This window comes from Muntiacus reevesi, chromosome 2 (assembly GCF_963930625.1).
Source record: "Muntiacus reevesi chromosome 2, mMunRee1.1, whole genome shotgun sequence".
In the NCBI taxonomy this organism is placed as follows: Eukaryota; Metazoa; Chordata; class Mammalia; order Artiodactyla; family Cervidae; genus Muntiacus; species Muntiacus reevesi.
In genome coordinates this window covers 278,376,939-278,396,281 of record NC_089250.1, presented here as the reverse complement: position 1 = coordinate 278,396,281, position 19,343 = coordinate 278,376,939, and the positions used below count along the sequence as shown (strand labels likewise).

The following is a 19,343-nucleotide window of genomic DNA, read 5'->3' as shown; positions in this document are numbered from 1 at the left end:
GTGACAGATAATCAGGGTGACAGACAGAGTCATATCAGGGGAACAGTCATATCAGGGTGATAGACACAGTCATATCAGGGGAACAGTCATATTAGAGCGACGGATAGTCATATCAGGGTGACAGACAGTCATATCAGGGTGACAGACACAGTCATATCAGGTTGACAGTCACGTCAGGGTGATAGACACAGTTGTATCAGAGCGACAGTCAGGTCAGGCTGTTAGCCAGTCATAGCAGGGTGACAGTCAGTCATATCTGGGTGTGTATGAAAGCTCTCTCTGAGCCTGAAAGCAGGCGAGACTGGACGCAGGGGGACAGGACAGCTGGGAGTGAACCGCCCCCTCCGTCCTCTGTGGCCCTCAGCACCTGGGACGCACTCAAACGTCAGAGAAGCAGAGGGTGGACAGATGTTATCGGAGCACCCACAGTGTCCCCTCTGGAAGGATGGATGCGGAAGCTGAAGCTCCAGTATTTTGGCCACCTGATGCGAAGAGATGACTCGCTGGAAGAGACCCTGATGCTGGGAGGGATTGAGGGCAGGAGGAGAAGGGACGACAGAGGGTGAGATGGTTGGATGGCATCACCAACTCAAGGGACATGAATTTGGGTAAACTCCGGGAGATGGTGACGGACAGGGAGGCCTGGTGTGCTGCATGCAGTCCACGGGGTTGGAAAGAGTCGGACATAACTCAGCAGCTGAACAAGTGGCATCAGGAAGTCCAAGAGTAAGGTGCTGGCAAGGTGGTGTTCTGGTGAACACCCTCTTCAGGGCAGCAGACGGCCGCTTTCTCGCTGTGTCCTCACATGGTGTAAGGGGCCAGGGAGCTCTCTGGGTCTCCTTTTTAAATTTTGTTTACTTATTTACATATTTATTTGGTCGCACTGCATGGCATGTGGTATCTTAGTTTCCCGACCAGGGATCAAACTGGCGCCCCATGCATTGGAAACTCGGGGGTCTCTCTTTTTTGACACCAAATTCATTCAAATTTATTAACAGACATTTAAAATGTGAAACTATCAAAATAATAGACAAAAACATAGAAAATCTACATGATCTTGGGTTTGGTCTGTAGATCATGGACTTCGAGTTTTAACACACAACACAAAAAGCTAGTCCACAGAAGAAAAAGGTAGCATTGTGGACTTTATAGTGTTAAAGATTTCTACTCTGAAACACCTTATCCAGAAAAATAAAAAGACAAGCCACAAACCGAGAGGAAAATATTTGTAAAACTTGTACCTGATAAAGGATTTGGACTCAAAATACAGAAAGACCTCTGAAACAACTCCACCAAAAATGGATAAGGATCTGAACAGACACCCAGCCAAAAAACATTTACAGATAGTAAAAATCATACAAAAATATGCCCAGCATCATAAGCCACTGTTGTCATTGCTATTGTGCCCAGCTCATTTCGACCACATGGACTATAGCTGTCAGGCTCCTCTGTCTGTGGCATTATCCAGGCAAGAATACTGGAGTGGGGTCCCATGCCCTCCTCTAGGAAGTCAGAGCATCACCTCAGGGACTAGGTTTCAACACAGAAATTTTCTGGGGACCAGAACACCATACAACGCAACAGTAAATCACAAGTTTGTTTCTCTTTAAACTTCTAATTATTGTAAATACACATAACATAAAGCTTACCATCTAAACCATTTTAAAGCACACAGTTTAGTATCACTAAGTACATTCACACTGTTGTACGACCATCACCACCGTCCATCTCCAGAGCTGCTTTCATCTTGCGAATAAACTCTGTCCCCATTAAACACGAACTCCCCATTCCTCCTCCCCACCAGGCTCCTCTGTCCATGGGATTTCCCAGGCAAGACCAGTGGGTTGCCATTTCCTTCTCCAGGCATCTTCCTGACCCAGGGATCAAATCTTCCTCTGTAACACCTCCTGCATCGGCGGGTGGATTCTTTACCACTATCGCCACCTGGTAATAAAATAACTATAAATAACATCAATAAGTCATCTGTCGCTTAGGTGACAGCCAGCCAACTGAAGGCCCAGAAAGGGATCAGAGGGACTGAGCCCGCGAGGACACGGTGGAGTAAGCAGCAATTTAAAAAGCATGTATTTAGTAACAGAAACAGGTAAGCTCACAAAGCGCCCTCCTCTCCAGAGAGGAAGAGGTGAATCCCCGGACGCTATGATCAGCCTTCCGTGACAGGAGGCAGTTTGCACAGGCACGGCCCAATGCAGGAATTGGGAGCCAGACTCCACGAGTTCGAGCCCAGGACCCGCACCCTCGGTGTGTGGCTTTGGCCAGGTGCCTTGACCTCTCTGTTCCTCGTTATCTGCAAAATGGGACTGGATTATCCACAAACTACTTAATGTACCTAAAGCCCCTGGAGGCAGGCGCACAACGTGTTATTGTCGCTCTGCGGGCGGCGCCTGAAGCGATCGGCCCAGTAACGAAAAGACCAGGGTGGCAGACGAGAGAGCCCTCCGGACGCGCGGGCTGCGGCCGCCGCGGGCGGCGCCGGCACGGAAGGGGTTACAACGATAGAGACGATCGGAGGACCCGGGGTAGCTGAGCGGCCCTGGCCGCCACCCTCCTCGACGCCTACCGCCCGACCGCGCAGGCGCGAGAGCCCGGCGCTGGGGCGCGGGGCACCTCCCTGGGCACCCGGAAGTCTCCGCCTAACGGGCCGAGCCCGCGCCTCCTGGCCTGGAAGGGGGCGGGGCCCGAAGCCCCTAGGCGCGCGGCGCCATAGAGCGTGGCCGGAGGACCCGTGTCCTAGACGCGTCCGGAAGTGCCACCCTGGGGCGCCTACTCCGCACCATAGAGCTGGGGGGGCCCCCGCGGCAGCTAGGGGGGGTCGCTGGACTCGCCTTCCTAGAGCGGCGAGGACGGGGTGGAGGCTGGAAGGGGGGTGGGAAGGGGAGGGGGGGAGCGGCGCGGGCGGAAGCGGCCAGGAAGGTCACTTCCGGCCTGGGCGCCCGTCCCCCTGACCCCAGGGTCTGAGTCGCCGCTGCCGCCGCTGCCACCATCCGCGAGGGAGGAGAGAGGAGGAGGAGTGCGGCGCGGCGGCCCCGGGACCGAGGAGGTGAGGGGAGGGCGCGGGGCCGGGGGCCGTGCGCCCGGGGCCGGGTGGGCGCGCGCCTCAGGGCGCCGGGCTGCGGCCGGGGGGGCGGGCGGGGAGGCGGGCGGCGAGCGCGACTGGGCGGGCGAGTGCGCGTGCGCGCCGCGTGGGGGGGGGGCGTGAGTGGGCGCGCGGCCGCTGACGCGGGGCGGGGCGCGGGCGCCGGGAGGGGCCGCGGGCGCGCGACGGGGCTGAGAGCGCGCGCCACGCCCGGGGGCGCGCCCGAGGCGGGGCGCGCGGCGCGGGTTCGCCGGTAGGGCCGCCGTGTAGCCCCCACCCCCACCTCACCCTCCCGGCAGCTCGAGGCCGGAAGTGGTGGCGACTCCCGGGAGAAGTTGAGGCCCCGGTGGGGGAGGCGGCGCGCGCGGGCCCAGCTGGCCTGACCGGAAACGGCGGCCCCCGGGGGACCGGTGGTGGCCCCCGGCCTGCCCGCTCCCCTTCCCCCCTCTTTCAAAGGAGCCAGATCCCGTTGCCGCCCCGGGCGGGCTGCGTGCGGCCTTTGATCCGGCCGGTAATTACGGGCATTCCGGCCGGCGGGAGGCTCATTCATTCGCCCGGGCGCGGGCGGCGAGCAGGAAGCGCGTGCGCTGGAGGGGAAATGTTAGGCCAAGGTCAGGCACCGCGTGGCCCGCGGGGCAGGGCGAGGCCGGCGGCCGGGCCCGATGGCCACGCAGAGGCCTCCCGGGCGCCCCACCGCGCCCCTGAGCCCGCAACTCGCGGCCCGGACACAAAGGGGGCCACCCCAGTTCATGGAAACGGGTGCCCCTGGGGCACAGGCCAGCCGAGGATGGCGTGATCAGACGGAAGATTGAGCCACGGCGAGTGTGGACAGAGGCTCTTGCGGGCCCATTGGTTGGCACGAGGACAGGGAGATGAAGCAGGCTCGCTGTGTGCGCCGAAGACCTGGACCGGGTCCATGTGCCTCTTCACCTCCGCATTCCTGTCCTCACCCAGGGGATCAGGGAGGGCACCCCAGCCCCAGTCCAGAGGGGCGTTATAGTAAGGGATTGACTTGGTCTGTGCTCTGCATGGTTCCTGGTGCCCGGCCCTGCTTTGGGGATCCAGGGTTAGGATCCAGCTGGGGGTTGGGTCTGCCTCGTTCCTGGGGAAGCCCGGTTACTGTGGCTTATCTCTTCCCTAAGAACATAAGCCTCTTTGGCTCAGTGCAGCTGGCATTCACCCCCCGCGTCTGCAGGCAGGCCCTCCAGAGCCCCAGAACATTCAGATCCGATCCCTTCTTGTGTTGTCTCTCTTAGCCCCTTCCTCCTGGAGGTCTCAGACTCTAACCCCCGCAGGCGGAGCTAGAGAACTGGAAGGATTTCAGCCCTGCTGGGAGCACTGCTGGGGGTTAGCCCCGGGCTCAAGTCAGACGGACCGGGTTCAGGTCCCAGCTCTGCGTTCACCTTTGTGGCCTCAGAGCACAAGGAGTTTCCCAGTTTCTATTAGTGAAAAAGAGGGGCCGTACTAATGGCGTTGACCTTGGTAGGAAGGCTCCCGACGTTCTCCTTTTGGAGCCAGTGCACAGCTCTCAGAAGTGGGTGTGAATCGGGTGCAGAGGCCTCCAGCGGGCCCGGCATTCCATTGCTCCATCTCTTTCCTCCCTGTGACCTTGGACCTGCCGCTTCCCCTTTCCCAGGCTCAGTTCCTCTTCAGGCTCCTACAACCCAGAACACAGTCCACCATCCCTGGATGAGCCTCGTCCATTGAGGCCGCTGCCAGCCCCACCCGGTGCTGGGCCTGGGACACTGGTCCTGGCATGGTGCTCCAGGCAGAGGGCTGGGGGTCGCCAGGCTAGCCTGGGGCTGGAGGAGCCCAGGGGGAGATGTCTCGAGGGACAGAGGAACTGGCTGAGAGGACCCTGGGGCCCGGGGGGGCGGACTGAGTCCCGGCTGTCGGTGGTGGTCTTGGTCTTGACCTCCAGCCTCTGCCCAGCTGCCCTGTGGTCTCGAGTGGCCCCTTCTAGGCACACTGCTGTCAGGCTCCTGGGCTCAGACGCCCCCAGCCGGCTGAGGCTGTGCCCGGGACTCTGCTGTGGCCCTGGCCTCCTGGTGGAGATAGACGGCAGCCAGGGATCTGGCCTGTACCCCGGAGGCCCCGGGGTGGGGGTGGTCACCCCACTCGGGGGGTGGACTGAGCCCCCAGCCCCGAAGCAGCATTGGAGCAGGGTCGGCAGGAATCCGGAACCTAGTCTTTAGCAGAGCCACCGCCTCTGCTGGCTTCTTTTGGCCAGGCTTGGGGCCTGGGGAGACGGAGGCTGTTCTGGAGGTCTCTGAGGTGCCCGTTGGTTTGGGGACCTCCCCATGGGATGGGGCCAATGACTGGCTCAGGGACTCAGAGCTGGTGCCTGGGTTCAGGTGTGACTCTCGGGTCCTGGGGTGAGTGCTGAGGTCCATATGTTAGGAGGCCTCCCTGCCCCAGTTGGAGGGGAGGTCGCTCATCTCTCCAGCGGGGCGGGCAGCCCTGTCGTGGGGGCAGAGAGGGCGCCTCTCACCACTACGCTGCCCCCCGGCTGAGCCAGCTGCTTCTGGGGTCCACTTGGCAGGGGGTCTCCCTGCTCTGCCTGCCTGACCGTTGGGCCCACAGAACACTGGCCTCTCTTTGCTGAATAGGGGTCCTGTGTGGGCTGCCTCATCACAAGTGACACTGGGGACCCACACGTGGCCCAGCCTGGAGGCGCAGGGTCAGGCCGGCCAGGACGTCCTGACTCCCTGGGCTGGAGGAGCTCACCATCTGCCTGGGTGTGTGTGGACAACGCAGTGTGGAGGAAGTTGGGGAGAGCCTCCCAGGGATGTGGGCTCAGCTGTAATCAGGGGGGTAAAGGGAGCTGGTGCCCGTGTTCTCGGCGGAGGGGAGGACAGGCCTTGGAGGGTGGTGTGTTCTGAGGTGCGGGGAGGTTGGGTCAGCCCCGGACAGGTCTGAACTGGGCTCCAGAGGCCTGTCCACATTTCCTGGGCGCCTGGCTTATTGTGGAGCGCCGCCCTTCGTCTCGTGATCTGGACGCCAAGCCCCTGAAGACGAGGCGCGGGGTGGTGCACCCGCCCCGGGGGCGCGGCTAGGGGGGTGAGGCCGCCTCCACCCTGGCCGCCCGCCCACTGGCCCAGAGAGGGCAGCCTCCCGTGCCCTCGGTGGCCACGGGGATCAGGAGGTGCCCACGCTGTTCCTGTGCCCAGCCCTCGGTGTGCAGGCTGGTCTTGTTTGGGGAAAAGGGACAGTGGAGCTGAGGGAAGGCAGGAGTCTGGGAAGGCTTCCTGGGGGAGGTGCTGTGTTCGCTGCGCTCCGGCGGCAGGTCTCCAGGGAGAGGGCTGGCGGGTGGGCGAGGTGGAAGGAAGCGCCCTGCAGACACCAGAGCCCCCAGAGGGCGTGGGGTCTGACCCATTGCCCTGTCGAGGGGTGACAGACTAGCGATGGCCCACGCGTGCAGCTCTATTTTTTTGTCCTGAAGAGTATGTTGTTGTTTTTAAAGGAATCTTCAGTTATCCACCAGCATTTAAGGGCAGGACTGTTCACAGACGTGTGGGAAGCTCTAGGAAGGCTGGTGGTGGCCGGTTGGAGAGCAATCCCTGGAAGGCGAGAAGGTGCCCGGCAGGTGCGAGGCGGGGCAGGGCCCCCAGGAGGAAGTGCGTCTGCGGGGCTGACCTGGCAGACGGCGACCCGAGTCTGGAGTTTGGACCGAGCGCAGGGGCCACGTGTGGGGCTGGTTCGGGCAGGGGGGTGGTCGGACCGAGCTACCCTTAATGAGACAGACAGCAGCTCCCCTGTGAGGTGGTTGCCGCGTGGACAGGTCACCCTCTTCCAGCTCACGGCGGCCACGCGCCCCGGGACATGCCCCTCGCCCGGAGCCCCCGGGACCTGACTTCTCGGGCGAGCGGAGTCACCGCGGTCTCTCCCCTCCGAGACCAGCGCTTCCTCTTCCCTCTCCCTCCAGCTGCCATGGGCCGCGCGCGCGTCCCTCACCGGTGACGGCCGTTTGGGCTGTCTCCACGCTCGGCTCTTGTGACTTCTGCTTCCGCGGAGACGCGAGTGTAAACTGTGATGAGGACGTGTTCTCAGCCCTCGGGTTCGTGGCCGGAAGTGGGGTCGCCGGGTCACCCGGTGGGCCTGGCAGCAACGTGTGCGTGCGCGCCCCCGCTTCTCTGCGTGTTCGCGCGCGCGCTTTCGGTGGTCGTCGAGTCCGCCCAGCGCACTTGCGCTGGGGTCTGTCTGTGGTCTTGACACCACGACCAGCATCTATCTCTTCGTGTGCTTGCCAGCTCGGAGAAGTGTCTCTTCCCATTCTCTGCCCCTTTTCAGTCGACTGACTTGTTTGAACCGAATGCCTTGAAAAGATGAATCGGTCCATGGTGTGGGGAGCGGATTTGGAAAGGGCTTGGGGGGCGCAGGCCCCGGGGGTGGGAGTTGGGTGAGGGCGGTGAGGGTGCGCTCGGGCAGGGCAGGGCCCTCCGGGGTGGAGCCCGAGAGGGAGCCACCGGGAGTCGGTGGCCACAAGGCTGGGGCGGGGGCTGGGGAAGAATGGCCAAGGGAGGAGCCGGGGGTCCCAGCTAAGGCCTGACGGCACCCCAGGAACAGAGGGGCGGGGTGAGAAGCGAGGGGACAGATGGGGCGGCTGTCTCCAGCAGCGGGAGCCCTGGGCGCGGGCGCCGGAGCAGTGCCGGCCGGAGGAGGCGGCGAGATTGGCAGCGGAAGAAAGAGCCGGCGGGTAATTGGTGGGCAGGTATCCAGGGCAGGTGGGTGGGTCTAATAACAATAATAATAACAATAATTTGTCTCGCGGGCCCTGCTGGCTCCCAGGCTAATTGGATCGCTCCAGGGCCCGGCGGAGGTGGGCCTCTGTCTCTGTGGAGTGGGTGGGGGTCAGAGCGGGGCGGCCGGCCCTGACAGGTGTGCCGGGCCGTGGAGCGTCTGGGGGCCGGGAGGGCAGGACCCACCACCTTCAGCCTCCAGAGTCATCAGGTTCCACAGTCGGGCTGGCGCGGGGATCGCCCCATCTCCCCCAGGGAGCTGCCGGGTCAGGGGCTGCCCCAGCCCTCAGCTCTGGGTGGGAGGGACTGCGGCTTCCCCTCCCCCTCAGGTCCCGGGGTAGGACCCCAAACCCCCGGGGTGGCACAGGGGACCGAGCGGCCGCAGTGGAGGAGCGCACGAGTGGCCGAGGGGGACCCTCCAGTGCATGCCCTGGGCCCTTCACAGGGATCCAGGGGGTCTCCCGGGGCTCGCTCCGGCTCCTCCTCCCACCCCGGGCTCCTGGGGTCCCTGCTGTGCGAGGCCGCGATGGGGACACAGGACGCTGCCCCCCCAAGAGGCCCAGCAGGTGGATGCAGGGTGTTCACCCCGTGGTTGGTTTTAAGTGTTCCTTCCCCGGTGGGTGGGGTCACCGCCCTCTGCTCAGGGCCAAAACCAGAATGCAGAGCGGACTGTCCCGGGACCCGGGTGTGCCCTGTGCCAGGTGGGAGACCCCACGGCCCCCTAGAAGTCGGCCAGAGAAGCTGCGGTTTGTGGAGCGTAGTCGGGGCTCCCTGCCAGGTTCCGAGTTCCGGGCATGCCGGCCCCGCCCCCTGCCCCGCCCCCTCCGCTGCAGGCTCCGCGTCGGGCTCCTGCAGGCCTTTCCCGAGCGCCCGCGTGGCCGGCGCTTCCCCGAATCCTGGCGGCCCCTGTGCCCTGGCCTCCGGGTTGCAGACTCTGACCTGCCGCTGGTCGGCCTCGCTGAGGGGCTGTGTAGACACCTCGGTCCGACTTTGACCCAGTGAAAACCGCCCTTCCTTGGAGGGCAGGTCCCAGGAGGGTCGTCGTGTGTGCGCCCCCGCCCCGCTCCTGTGTGTCCACCGAGGGGCCTTCCCCCGCCCTCCTCTACCCTCCCGGGGCTTCCAGCTGGACCGACTAAGGCGATCAGCAGGGGAGCATATGGATTCTGTTAAGCAGGAGCTCGGGAAAGCCGAGTGACGGGGCGGGGCTTGCGTGCTGGGGGTAACCGGGGGACCCTGGGCCGGGGTTGTGGGGGGCGAAGGAAGGTCATGTTGGCAGGTCCCCCGCCCTCTGGGGCGTCGCTCCCTCCTGGTGCGGGACTCTCTCGCGGGGACTTGCCTCCTCCCCTCGGGGAGTCGTGGGTTCACCGTGAGCTCCATGTACCGGGATGCTGGGTGTGGGCGGGGCCTTGCAGCTGGGGGCCTGCCCCGCCCTGGGAACCGGGTGGTGTCTCCCTCACTGCCCCCTCTGGGGGTGTGGGGACCTCTGGCCTCGGGGCAAGCTGCCCAACACCTCCCTGTTCTGCGTCCCCTCCCCTGGGGCCTGTGGACGCCCCGCCCCCCGCCTTCTCAGTGCAGGAAGCGGCCGGAGGTGGACGCCGGGCCGGGAAGGCCCTGCTCACTTGACTTGGATGCGGTTGTTCCCGCTCCACACGTGGCCGCACGGCAGACAGGTGTGGATCGGAAGGCTCACCGAGCGGCCCCCCTCGCCCGGCCGCTTCCCCCTCTTTCACTCGTTTCTGAGTGGACGGCGCCTGAGTCAGCGCCTGCGCACACGTCTCAGTCTGTTCAGGTGTTCACTGGGATAAGCCACCCTCGTGAAGGGGACAGTCCAGCGGTTGCCACTCGCGGAGCTGTGCAGCCACCGCCGCCGTCTCGTCCCAGAGCGTTTTCATCACTCAGAAGCCCTGTGCCCACACGCGGGCGCATCCCCATCCCGGCCCGACCTCCTGCGGCCCGCGCTCGGCTCCTCTCACAGCGTGTGCGTGGCGCTGCTGTGAAGGCGGCCTCGGAGCGCGATTCCGGGGTCAGGCGGGCTGAGCCCCTGCGGTTGGCCCGCCAAGCTGTTCTCACGGCGGCCGCCCGGTTGGCATGCCTGCTCAGCCCTGTGCCTGGACTGTGGGATTGTACCCGCTCGGCCTCCAGGGCGTCCGTCCTTCTATGGGGTCTGGGGTGGAGGCGGCGGGGGGCTGGGGGCCCGTGTGTCCGCGTTTGGCGGGCTGCCTCCCGGCCTTGGAGCCTCCGCGCTGCTCGGGGGTTCACGGGTGTCGCCCATCGTCAGCAGCGCCTGCCGTGTCTGGGGCTGTAGGGGTCTCGGGGTGGCGCATCCCGGGCCCACCAGCTTCCTGGGAGCCCCGTGCCCCCCGCCCCTCCACCCCATCCATCCCGGAGCACGCTCCTCCGAGTGCTGATCCCTGGAGAGCGTCATCCCCTCATCCCCAGCCCGGTGTGGGGTCTCACCTGACTGGCCCCCAGTAGAGAGCAGACCGCCGACCAGGAGCTCCTCGGACGCTGGGCCGCGCACCTGGCCCGCGCACCGCACAGCGTCGCCAGGCCGCGTCCTGGGGCAGAGAGGCCTCGGGGGCGGCCGTCCTGGAAGGCGGCTGGGGTCCCTGGCTTGGGCTGAGCGCCTCCCGCGTCTGTCTGTGGTCGTCCCACCGGGGGGCGGTGGGTGCAGCTCGCGGCCGCGTCCACTCTGGCATCTTGTGAACCCTCTCCTTGTCTCCCGTCCGACAGGGCCCAGACATGGAGCTGCGGGAAGAGGCCTGGTCTCCGGGGCCGCTGGACTCCGAGGACCAGCAGATGGCGAGTCATGAGAACCCAGGTGAGGGGCCCTGTGCTTCTCCCGGCCGACCCCGCGCCCTGCCCGCCCCTTAGCACCTTGGGCCCGACCACGCCTCCGGGGCCCAGCCAGCCGCCTCCCGGGCCTGGCGGGGTCTCTGCGGCCCCCGAGCCGGGAGCCTTTGGGGGCGGCCCCCTTGACTTCCCTGTGTGGGGGCTCCTCAGCCCAGGGAGGGCCTGGGGGCTGTTGGCCAGGATAGATACAGGGCCAGGCATGACTGACCACGGGCGTGGGGCCTGTCGTGGGGGCCCAGGCGTCCGGTGGTCCTGGGTCTGGGTCTTGATCTTTCATTTAGAATATTGGCAGCCTGCCTTATTAAAGCGTTAGTTGGCTTGAGTAAAACTCCTCTGTGAGCCCCCAGGGATGAGGCTCTGCGTGCTGAGACCCCGTCACAGCCTCTCCTACCCCCGGCCTCGGTGGCAGCCGTGGTCCTGTTCCCAGGGGTTTCCCGGGCTTCCGTGCAGGGTGCCTGCGAAATAAAGTGTGACGTGCTCTGTGCTGCTGTCGATGAGTCTTCGTGCGTCCTGGCCTGGGTTGGTGACCTCTCCTGTGAGGGGCCAGGGGGCCGGCGGGCTCGGGGCTCCCGGCCTGGCGGGGGCACAGACCCCACCCTACGGGGAGGGCCCCGACCCCTCCTTCCCTGCGTCGCCCCACCTCCCTGTCTTTTACCACTTTAATCTTACTGTCGGTTTCCTTCTGGAAACTTCCAGCCTGACAGTGCGGTGGCCTTGCGTCCCGCCGACCCCAGCAGTGAGCCGCGCCAGGCGGTCCCGCGCTGCTCGCGCCCCTTTCCTGGAGGGTGCCGCAGCCGTTCACCCGTAAACTTTCCGCAAGCAGCAAGAGCTCGTCTCGGCTGACGGACTCAGCGTTGCCCCTGACTGTCCCCCACCGCCAGCCGCCTCCGGAAGGCGGTTTACCTCGGAGCCCGGAGTTCTGGCCGTCCACGCCGTGTACTCAGGCGTGCTCCTGGGCAGACCCTGAGGGGCAGGAGGGCTCACCTGCGCCCTGCCCAGCTGTCTGCTAGGGCCGCCCGGGGCTGCCCCCACCGCGTGACCCCCTGCTCCCAAGCCATGGGACTGCGAGCTTCCCAGCTGCTCTGCCCCCCCTTGCTCTGTTGCCCCCCCCCCCCCCCGTAGGCCCCTCCTGTGATGGGCAGCATGGGCCCCTTGCCCTGAGACCCCTGGTCCGGTCTGGTGCGGTGGGGAGGGCCGAGGGGCCCTAGGGGCAGGGCTGTGAGCCTGGGGCATGGGATGGCGGGGCCACCAGGAGCCAGGGCGGGTGCTGGGGTGGACTGTCTGCTGGCTGCAGCCAGGCTCCGTGGTGACTGCCTCATGGAAGGGCTGACCCCAGCCCGAGGCCTGCAGACCCTGGGGGTGAGCCGGCAGGGGTGCAGTGTGAGAGCCGACCAAGTCTTCCAGGTCAGGGCGCTCAGAGAGAGGCTGTCCAAACATGGATCATAGGTGAAGAGAGGGCCTGACTGAGGCGGGGAGGAGTCTTCAGCTGCTGGTTTGGAGACCACTCTTCAGGGCCAGGCTCCAGGCCCGCCTCTCCTGTCTCAGCGCCACTAGTGTGAGTCCCGCAGAGGCCCCTCGGGGCGACAGCAGACCCCACGTGAAAACACAGCAACCCCACCCGCGCAAGCCCCACGTGCCCTGGCCACACCAACTGGGCTCCCTAGGAGCAGAGGCCCGAGCACAGCTGGATGGGGACGGGCCAAGTGGTGTTAGGGGGCGGGGAGCTGGCCACTCGGCCGTCCTTGGCGGGTCACTGCGGGCAGCAGCTGCAGCACGTGTTCTGTACAGAGCAGCAGCGGGGCCCGCAGGCCGCCTGGCCGGCTTCCTGACTGTGTTCAGGGAAATCGCCCGCCAGGGAGGCCCCAGGCAGAGCAGGGCCTGCAGGGAGGGGCTTCAGGGTCCAGTGGGACCCCCAGCGGGCACAGCAGTGGGGAGGGGAAGGAACTGACCAAATGGGGGTGGCGGCAGAGCAGGGGTCCCTGGGAGAGCAGGTCACACATGCGGAAGAGGACTCCGAGGAGCTGGAAACACTGCCCAGAAGGCAGCCGCCTGCGAGTTCAGGGAAGCTGACGTCCAGAAACGGGCAGACCAGGAACTGGAGTTCCGTCCTTCTGCCCCCAGCCCACAGGAGCTGTTAGATAAGAGAAAGGGGCTGAGGAGGGTGTTGTCAGACAGGGAGGTGTCAGAGGTGCGCTCCCAGACAGGCGGGACTGTGCCTAGGGGTTTGGGAGAACAACACCCGGACCGCGCTGCCCAGGGGCAGAGCTCAGTAGAGAGCCAGCAGCACAGACTAAGACGTTTCAAGACGAAGGTGGAGGAGCTCAAGACAGTAAAAGTAGTGCATCGTTCTCTGAGAAAAACTGAAGGTGAAAAGGAGGAACACTGTAAAATCAAAAAGAAATAAAGATTACAGCAGGGTTAAAAAAAAAAAAAGAAAGGTACTGAAGTTAGTTAAAGAAAGCCCCAAGAAGGCAAAATCCAGTATAAGGAAGAGAACAGTGAAGCCTACGAGTCCAGAAAACATTCCTGAAATGGAAAAGTTGGGTGTCGAAGGAGCAAGTCGAAAATCTGAGAACATCCACTCGCATGGATGGTCTTCGACTCAAGTTGCTGGGCTCAAAGCAGCAGATGCCTGGGGAAGAGGTACCTGGGGAAAGAGGGAATGACCCCCCGGGGAAGAGGAGATGGCCTTGCGCTCAGCCTGTCAGCGGTGCCTTCTGCCAGAGCAGAGTGGAGGGGTTCTGTTTCTAATTGTCTGGGAAAGGAAAGGGAGGGCTGTGAGTCGCATCATATGCATGCAGGAAAACCACCCTGCACGTTTGAAGGGCGCAGGTGAAGTCGTTACCCGCAGAGCCAAGCAGACCGCCTCTGCGTGGGCCCTTCCTGGGGGATCTGCGGACCTGGAGCCCCAGGTGGCCGGGGCCAGATCCACCGGCAGGGAGCGGGGCCAGGCTGGCTGTGAGTCCTGAGGAATCACGCTTGGCCCAGCCGGTGTGCGCACAGCCATCCCGATGCTGGTGATGTGATGTCAGCAGTCTGGCAGAGATGGCACTGGTCCAGGTTCTCTCCTCCCCTTGTGAAGACTGAGATATGGGTGTCTAAGGAAGACCACAGAGAAGCCTGCTGGCTTGGATCTGTATGGAAAGTGTCAGTTAGAACTTATAGGAATTTTACCTTTTTTTTTTGGTTAAAAAAGAACTGTTTGCTTCCAGATTTGGAGCTTGAAATTGTTTCCCGCTCAGAGAAACCAGAGCGCCCTTGTAAAAACGGCCAGCTGCAGAGGTCTGGGGTAGGAAGTATGGGTGAGCCCAGGGCCAGCCCCTTGTGAGCCAGGGTGGCAGACACACTGTCAGAGGACCCCCCTGGGTCCTATCCAGAGGACTCGGAGCCCCCTTGAGGCCCCCATGCGCCGCAGCTTGCAGCTGGCAGGGTGACGGGCTGGGGGTGCAGCCCAGCAGGTGTGTGTAAGTCCGTGGGCTCAGCGCACTGGAGAAAGGGAAGTAGTTTACTTGGTCACGCTGGAGGACGATGGAAGGCCGGGCCGATGAGGGAAAATGAGGTTCATCCTGCCGTAAACCTGTGAAATTGGCCACTGGGTCCCAACCAGCGGGCGAGGGAGCGTCTCTAAAAAATACTTCGGCTACAGAATGCAGAGCTGACCACAGTCAATGCAAGACAAATGCCCTGTCAAGACCAAGGTGGGCCCCTCTGTGCCAGCTGCGTGCAGGAAAACCACAGGAATGCCGTGCCTTGCATCCCTCCGTGATTCAGTTGATGTCCCTTGATGTCACAGAAACGATACGACATCACACGAGACACGATAATCCATGCCTTTAGTGAGAGGATGGGACTGCAGCTTCAGGATGACCGGCCACAGGGCTGGTGGGGCTGGGTCCCCAGCTGCAGCCGAGGAGGAGCTGGCAACCTGCGAGGGTCCAGTGGGCCCCAGGGCTCCACGACAGGAAGATTGTCAGGAAGAGCAAGAGACCCGGGAAGCTGTGTATTACACGGGACCTAAAAGACTTAGCTAAAGTGAGAAGTAAAGGGACCAGACTCATGTCTGGGGGCGTGCACTTGGGTGACGCATGCAGGATTGCGAGGGGGCCATTCCAGCACGGCTCTCTGCGCTTGGGGTGGGCTGTGCGTGGGCCCCGGCATGGAGGGGCCCCGGGGGCACCCGGACGCGTCTCGATGGGGCCTTTGTCCTGCATTGATTGTGGTCAGCTCTGCATTCTGTTGGTGGGCTTTCTGCATGTCCTGTGTTCTGGGACAGAAAGGAGAAGGGTTAACATCCAGTCAAGCCTTAGTCCGCTTGGCGGGCTCCGTCCCAGGGCAGGAAGCTGCGAGGTCGTGGGCATGGGTGGGTAGCAGGACCCCCTCAGGGCCTGAGCTGAGAGGACAGTGACAGCTGCTGTGGGCTGAGGGGACCTGGCGCCCGGGACACCCCCTTCCCTCCCCGCCCCAGAAGGGTAGTTGTTACCCTCAGCAAGGCGGTCACAGCCTCCTGTGCTGTTTTGCTGAGAGAGCCCTTTGGCGCTGGTCTCTGTGCTCTCCTCCCTAGGAATTCGTGCATCCAGTTAAGGATGACTCCCAGCGCAGAGACGTTGCCCCGGTGAGGAGGGTGGACCGGAGGCAGCCGCTGACCTCCTACCAGACTCGGACTCGGGGTGCATGAGAGTGCGGGGCCCTGCATCCACTGCAGGAGACCGCGGGTCCGCTGGTTGAGGGGCAGGCCCGCCTCCCTGAGTCAGTAGACACTCCTCCACTGGGCCCTTTAACACCTGCTCGAAAAGCAGTGCCTGAGGTGAAGGCGGCGCAGCGCCGTGCCCCGCCCCCGCCCCCCCCCCCGCTCCGACCTCGGCGCAGCCCCCCACTCAGCCCAGCCCTGCGGCCTGCGAGCTTTCGCTCCTGCTTCCGGACCGGCGCTCCGCCCCTCGCCCTCCACCCGCATCCAGGACTGCTGGTTGAGTTCCAGGTGTCTCACGGGTTCAGGTGGATCGTGTTATGCCTGGGTCCTTGCGATGGCAAATGCACGTCATCGCCGAGTCACCTGTCTTGTTAAACTTTCGGGACAACTTGGAAAGCAGAGCGTGTACTTCGCGGTTTCCCGCCAAGAGCAAGCCTGCGTCCCACGCCTCCCTTTCCCATGCCTCGGGACGTCGTGCGCTTCTGACCTTTTCTCCTTGTTTGCCCCCTTGGCCGCGCTGCGTGACTTGCTGGATCTCAGGGCCCCGATCGGGGTGGGACTGGGGCCCACGAGGCAGTGGGGTCCTAACGGCGACCGCCCGGAGTCCCCGGTTTACGTTGATGTCAAAGTGGAGTGGGCCACAGGCCGCGTCTTCGGAAGCGCCTCCCACCCCGCGCAGGCTTCCTACCGAAGCCGTGTCCTGTCCCAGCACAGGCCTTGTTCCGTTGCGCCCCGCGTGGAGCCCTGGTCCTCAAAAGCGTCGGTGCTCAGAGTCAGCGGGGGCGGCGCGTGGGGCACCGTCCCCCAGCGGAGCCGGGGCTCAGGGCGGCCGCCGGGGGTCCGGACTCGGGCCCCTGCTGATGCTCCGTCCCCAGGCCGTGTCGCCGCGGACGGCGGCTCATCTGGCTGGCCCCTCGGTGTCCTCGCTGCCGAGGCCCGAGGCCCGAGGCCCCAGCGCCCACCTCGCGGGGCTTAACGCACGGATGCTTACCGAGCGCACGAGGACGTTATCTCGGGGACCGCGTTGGGGCACTTTTCCCCGGCCGGGTGCTGGAACACAGGGTCCGACCGCTGCCCTGTGGGCTTGCAGGCTAGAGAGAGGGAGCGGGAAGACAGAGCTATGTGGGTTATGGTGGGGTTCACCTTTGAGCGGCGCCTTCGCGGTGCACCTGGGGGCGGGGCCGGAGGCTGGTGGGCGGGGCCATTCCAGGGGCGGGGCCGATGCCTGGTGGGCGGGCCGTGCCTGGGGCGAGGCTGGGTCCAGGTGTGGGCGGGGCTGAGCCCAGGGGTGGAGCCGGAGGGTTGTGGGCGGGGCCTAAGCCTGGTGGGAGGGGCTCGCGCCGGGGCAGGTGTCTTGAGCTTGAGCACCCTGAACCCGTCTCCATTCTGTAGCTCAGGCCCGAGCCGCACAGGGAAGGCAGATGTCGCCGAGAGTGCACCTAGATCTCGTGGAGTCGCTCATCTCTCCCGGGAGGCCGCCCGGGCCAGCGGCGGTGCAAATGTATTAGAGGCTTTGTAGGGCAGAGGCCCGCGGAGGTGTCCGAGGTGGTGTCCCCGGTTCGCAGGCGCCGCCACCGAGGCCCCGCGCTTCTTTCTTGTCTCCACCGGGCACACAGAACCAGGCTGAGGACGTCCGTGGTAGAAGCTGCGGGGTGTGGGGTTGCACTCCCAGTTGGGGTGGCGGTGTCAGGCCTGTCCTGCTGGCCTGTGATCTCATTAACCAGTCTGACCCCCGCAGCCAGGGTTGTCTTCCCAGAACCCAAATTTGACACTATCCTTTCCCGGTCTGTAACCCTACGGAGCGCCGCGAACCCCTCGTCCCCGGGCGAGATGCGAGCTGCCTGGTGCGAGGGGCTCCTGCCTCAGGGGTCATTCTGTACTAGGGCCTTCCCTGGCCCTCCACCCCCAGCCCCGTTCGATTCTGTTGATTCCTTTAGCAGACATTTCTGGAATCCCCACCAAGTCCCGGGCATTGTTCTGGGTGTGGGGGAAACGGCTGTGAAGGAAGGAGAAGCCCTAGGGGATGGGTACGGAGTGTTTGGTAAAACGCAGGAAGCTGGGGGCGGGGATGTGTGAGGATGGGGACTGAGCGAGCACGTCTAACCGGGGCAGGCCCGGCAGGCCAGGTTCTCGGCGCTCCGAGGGAGGTGCTGCCCCCGGCCTGGTGCAGGGGAGCCGGTTCCTGAGGCCTCGCAGCGCGGCAGGGGAGCAGTCCCAGCCGCCCTCCACGGGCTGTCTGACGCCCTCTCCCCCCTTCCTTGCAGTGGATATCCTCATCATGGATGACGACGACGTCCCCAGCTGGCCCCCGACCAAGCTGTCCCCGTCCCCGTCGGCGCCCCCCGCCGGCCCCCCGCCCCGGCCGCGGCCGCCCGCGCCCTACATCTGCAATGAGTGCGGCAAGAGCTTCAGCCACTGGTCCAAGCTGACGCGGCACCAGCGCACGCACACGGGCGAGCGGCCCAACGCCTGCGCCGACTGCGGCAAGACCTTCTCGCAGAGTTCGCACCTCGTGCAGCACCGGCGCATCCACACGGGCGAGAAGCCCTACGCCTGCTCCGAGTGCGGCAAGCGCTTCAGCTGGAGCTCCAACCTCATGCAGCACCAGCGCATCCACACGGGCGAGAAGCCCTACGCCTGCCCCGACTGCGGCCGCAGCTTCACGCAGAGCAAAAGCCTGGCCAAGCACCGGCGCTCGCACAGCGGCCTCAAGCCCTTCGTGTGCCCGCGCTGCGGCCGCGGCTTCAGCCAGCCCAAGAGCCTGGCGCGCCACCTGCGGCTGCACCCCGAGCTCTCGGGGCCCGGGGTGGCGGCCAAGGTGCTGGCGGCCAGCGTGCGCCGGGCCAAGGCGCCCGAGGAGGCGGCGGCGGCGGACGGCGAGATCGCCATCCCGGTGGGCGACGGCGAGGGCATCATCGTGGTGGGCGCGCCCGGCGAGGGGGCGGCGGCGGCCGCAGCCATGGCAGGCGCGGGGGCCAGGGCTCCGGGACCCCGCTCGCGGCGCGCCCCGGCCCCCAAGCCGTACGTTTGCGTGGAGTGCGGGAAGGGCTTCGGGCACGGGGCCGGGCTGCTGGCCCACCAGCGCGCCCAGCACGGGGACGGGCTGGGGGCGGCGGGGGGCGAGGAGCCGGCGCACATCTGCGTGGAGTGTGGCGAGGGCTTCGTGCAGGGCGCGGCGCTGCGCCGGCACAAGAAGGTGCACGCCGTGGGCGCGCCCTCGGTCTGCAGCCACTGCGGACAGAACTACTACCGGGCGGGCGGGGACGACGACGACGAGGACGACGAGGAGGAGGCGGCGGGCGGGCGCTGCAGCGAGTGCCGCGGCGGGGAGGGCCGGTAGGGGCGGCGGCCCGGGGGGGCGGGGCCCCTCGGGCTGGGCGGGGTCGACGGCGCGGGATCCAGAGGCCGGGGCGGAACGGACAGAGGGGCGCCCCGGGGGTGCGGCGGGCCTGGGGCGGGGCGCGCGGGGCGCTGGCCCGGCCCCTCCCCGCGCCCGCCGCTCGGCCTGGCCTGGCCTGGCCCCGTCGGTTCTCGGCCGAGCCCGAATCGAGACGTTGGGTGGGAACTAGAGAGACCAAGATGCGACGAAACCCGTGAGCGAAAGACTATTTCGCCCTCTTTCCTTCCCCCGCCGACCGGGCTGCTGCGGGAACGGCGAGCGGTGCGCCCTTTCCCCGCGGAGGGGCCCCAAGCGTGAAGGGAGAGAGGCTCCTTTTCCCTTTTAGAATTTTCGTTTAATCATACCGCCTCCTGCCCCCGCCCGCCTGTTATTTTCTTCCCCTTCGCTGTCTCAGCCTTTCTCCTCTCCCTACCCTCCCCCACCCCGCCGGGTCTGGGGTCGCGGAGGCGTGCGGAGCCTAGCGCCCGCGTCCCGGGCGACCCCGTGGACAGCGGGTCCCGGCTCATCCCAGGCCTGGGCGCGGCGGGAGGAGGGCTCGGGGGCAATAAATCGCACTATCCGATCGTC

The 19,343-nt window shown here is 65.1% G+C and overlaps 1 protein-coding gene and 1 long non-coding RNA gene across 6 annotated transcripts; one reads left to right on the top strand and one right to left on the bottom strand.

Moving 5' to 3' along the window:
- Positions 1–1,595: 1,595 nt before the first annotated feature.
- LOC136161832 (uncharacterized) lies at positions 1,596–2,853 on the bottom strand. Its single transcript, XR_010661778.1, has 2 exons — positions 2,351–2,853; positions 1,596–1,944 (listed from the first exon to the last, which is right to left on the bottom strand). It is a non-coding gene; the product is annotated as an uncharacterized lncRNA (long non-coding RNA).
- Positions 2,854–2,928: 75 nt separating this feature from the next.
- On the top strand, positions 2,929–19,343 carry ZNF787 (zinc finger protein 787). Of its 5 annotated transcripts, none has more exons than XM_065926923.1 (3): positions 2,929–3,061; positions 10,570–10,657; positions 17,641–19,343. In XM_065926923.1, the coding sequence occupies exons 2-3, from the start codon at positions 10,579–10,581 to the stop codon at positions 18,714–18,716; spliced, it is 1,155 nt and encodes a 384-aa protein (XP_065782995.1). In that variant the 5' UTR covers positions 2,929–3,061; positions 10,570–10,578; the 3' UTR covers positions 18,717–19,343. The 5 variants fall into 5 exon arrangements, with proteins under 5 accessions (XP_065782995.1, XP_065782998.1, XP_065782996.1 ...); XM_065926926.1 differs by lacking the exon at positions 2,929–3,061 and adding an exon at positions 3,331–3,608; XM_065926924.1 differs by lacking the exon at positions 2,929–3,061 and adding an exon at positions 3,668–7,154.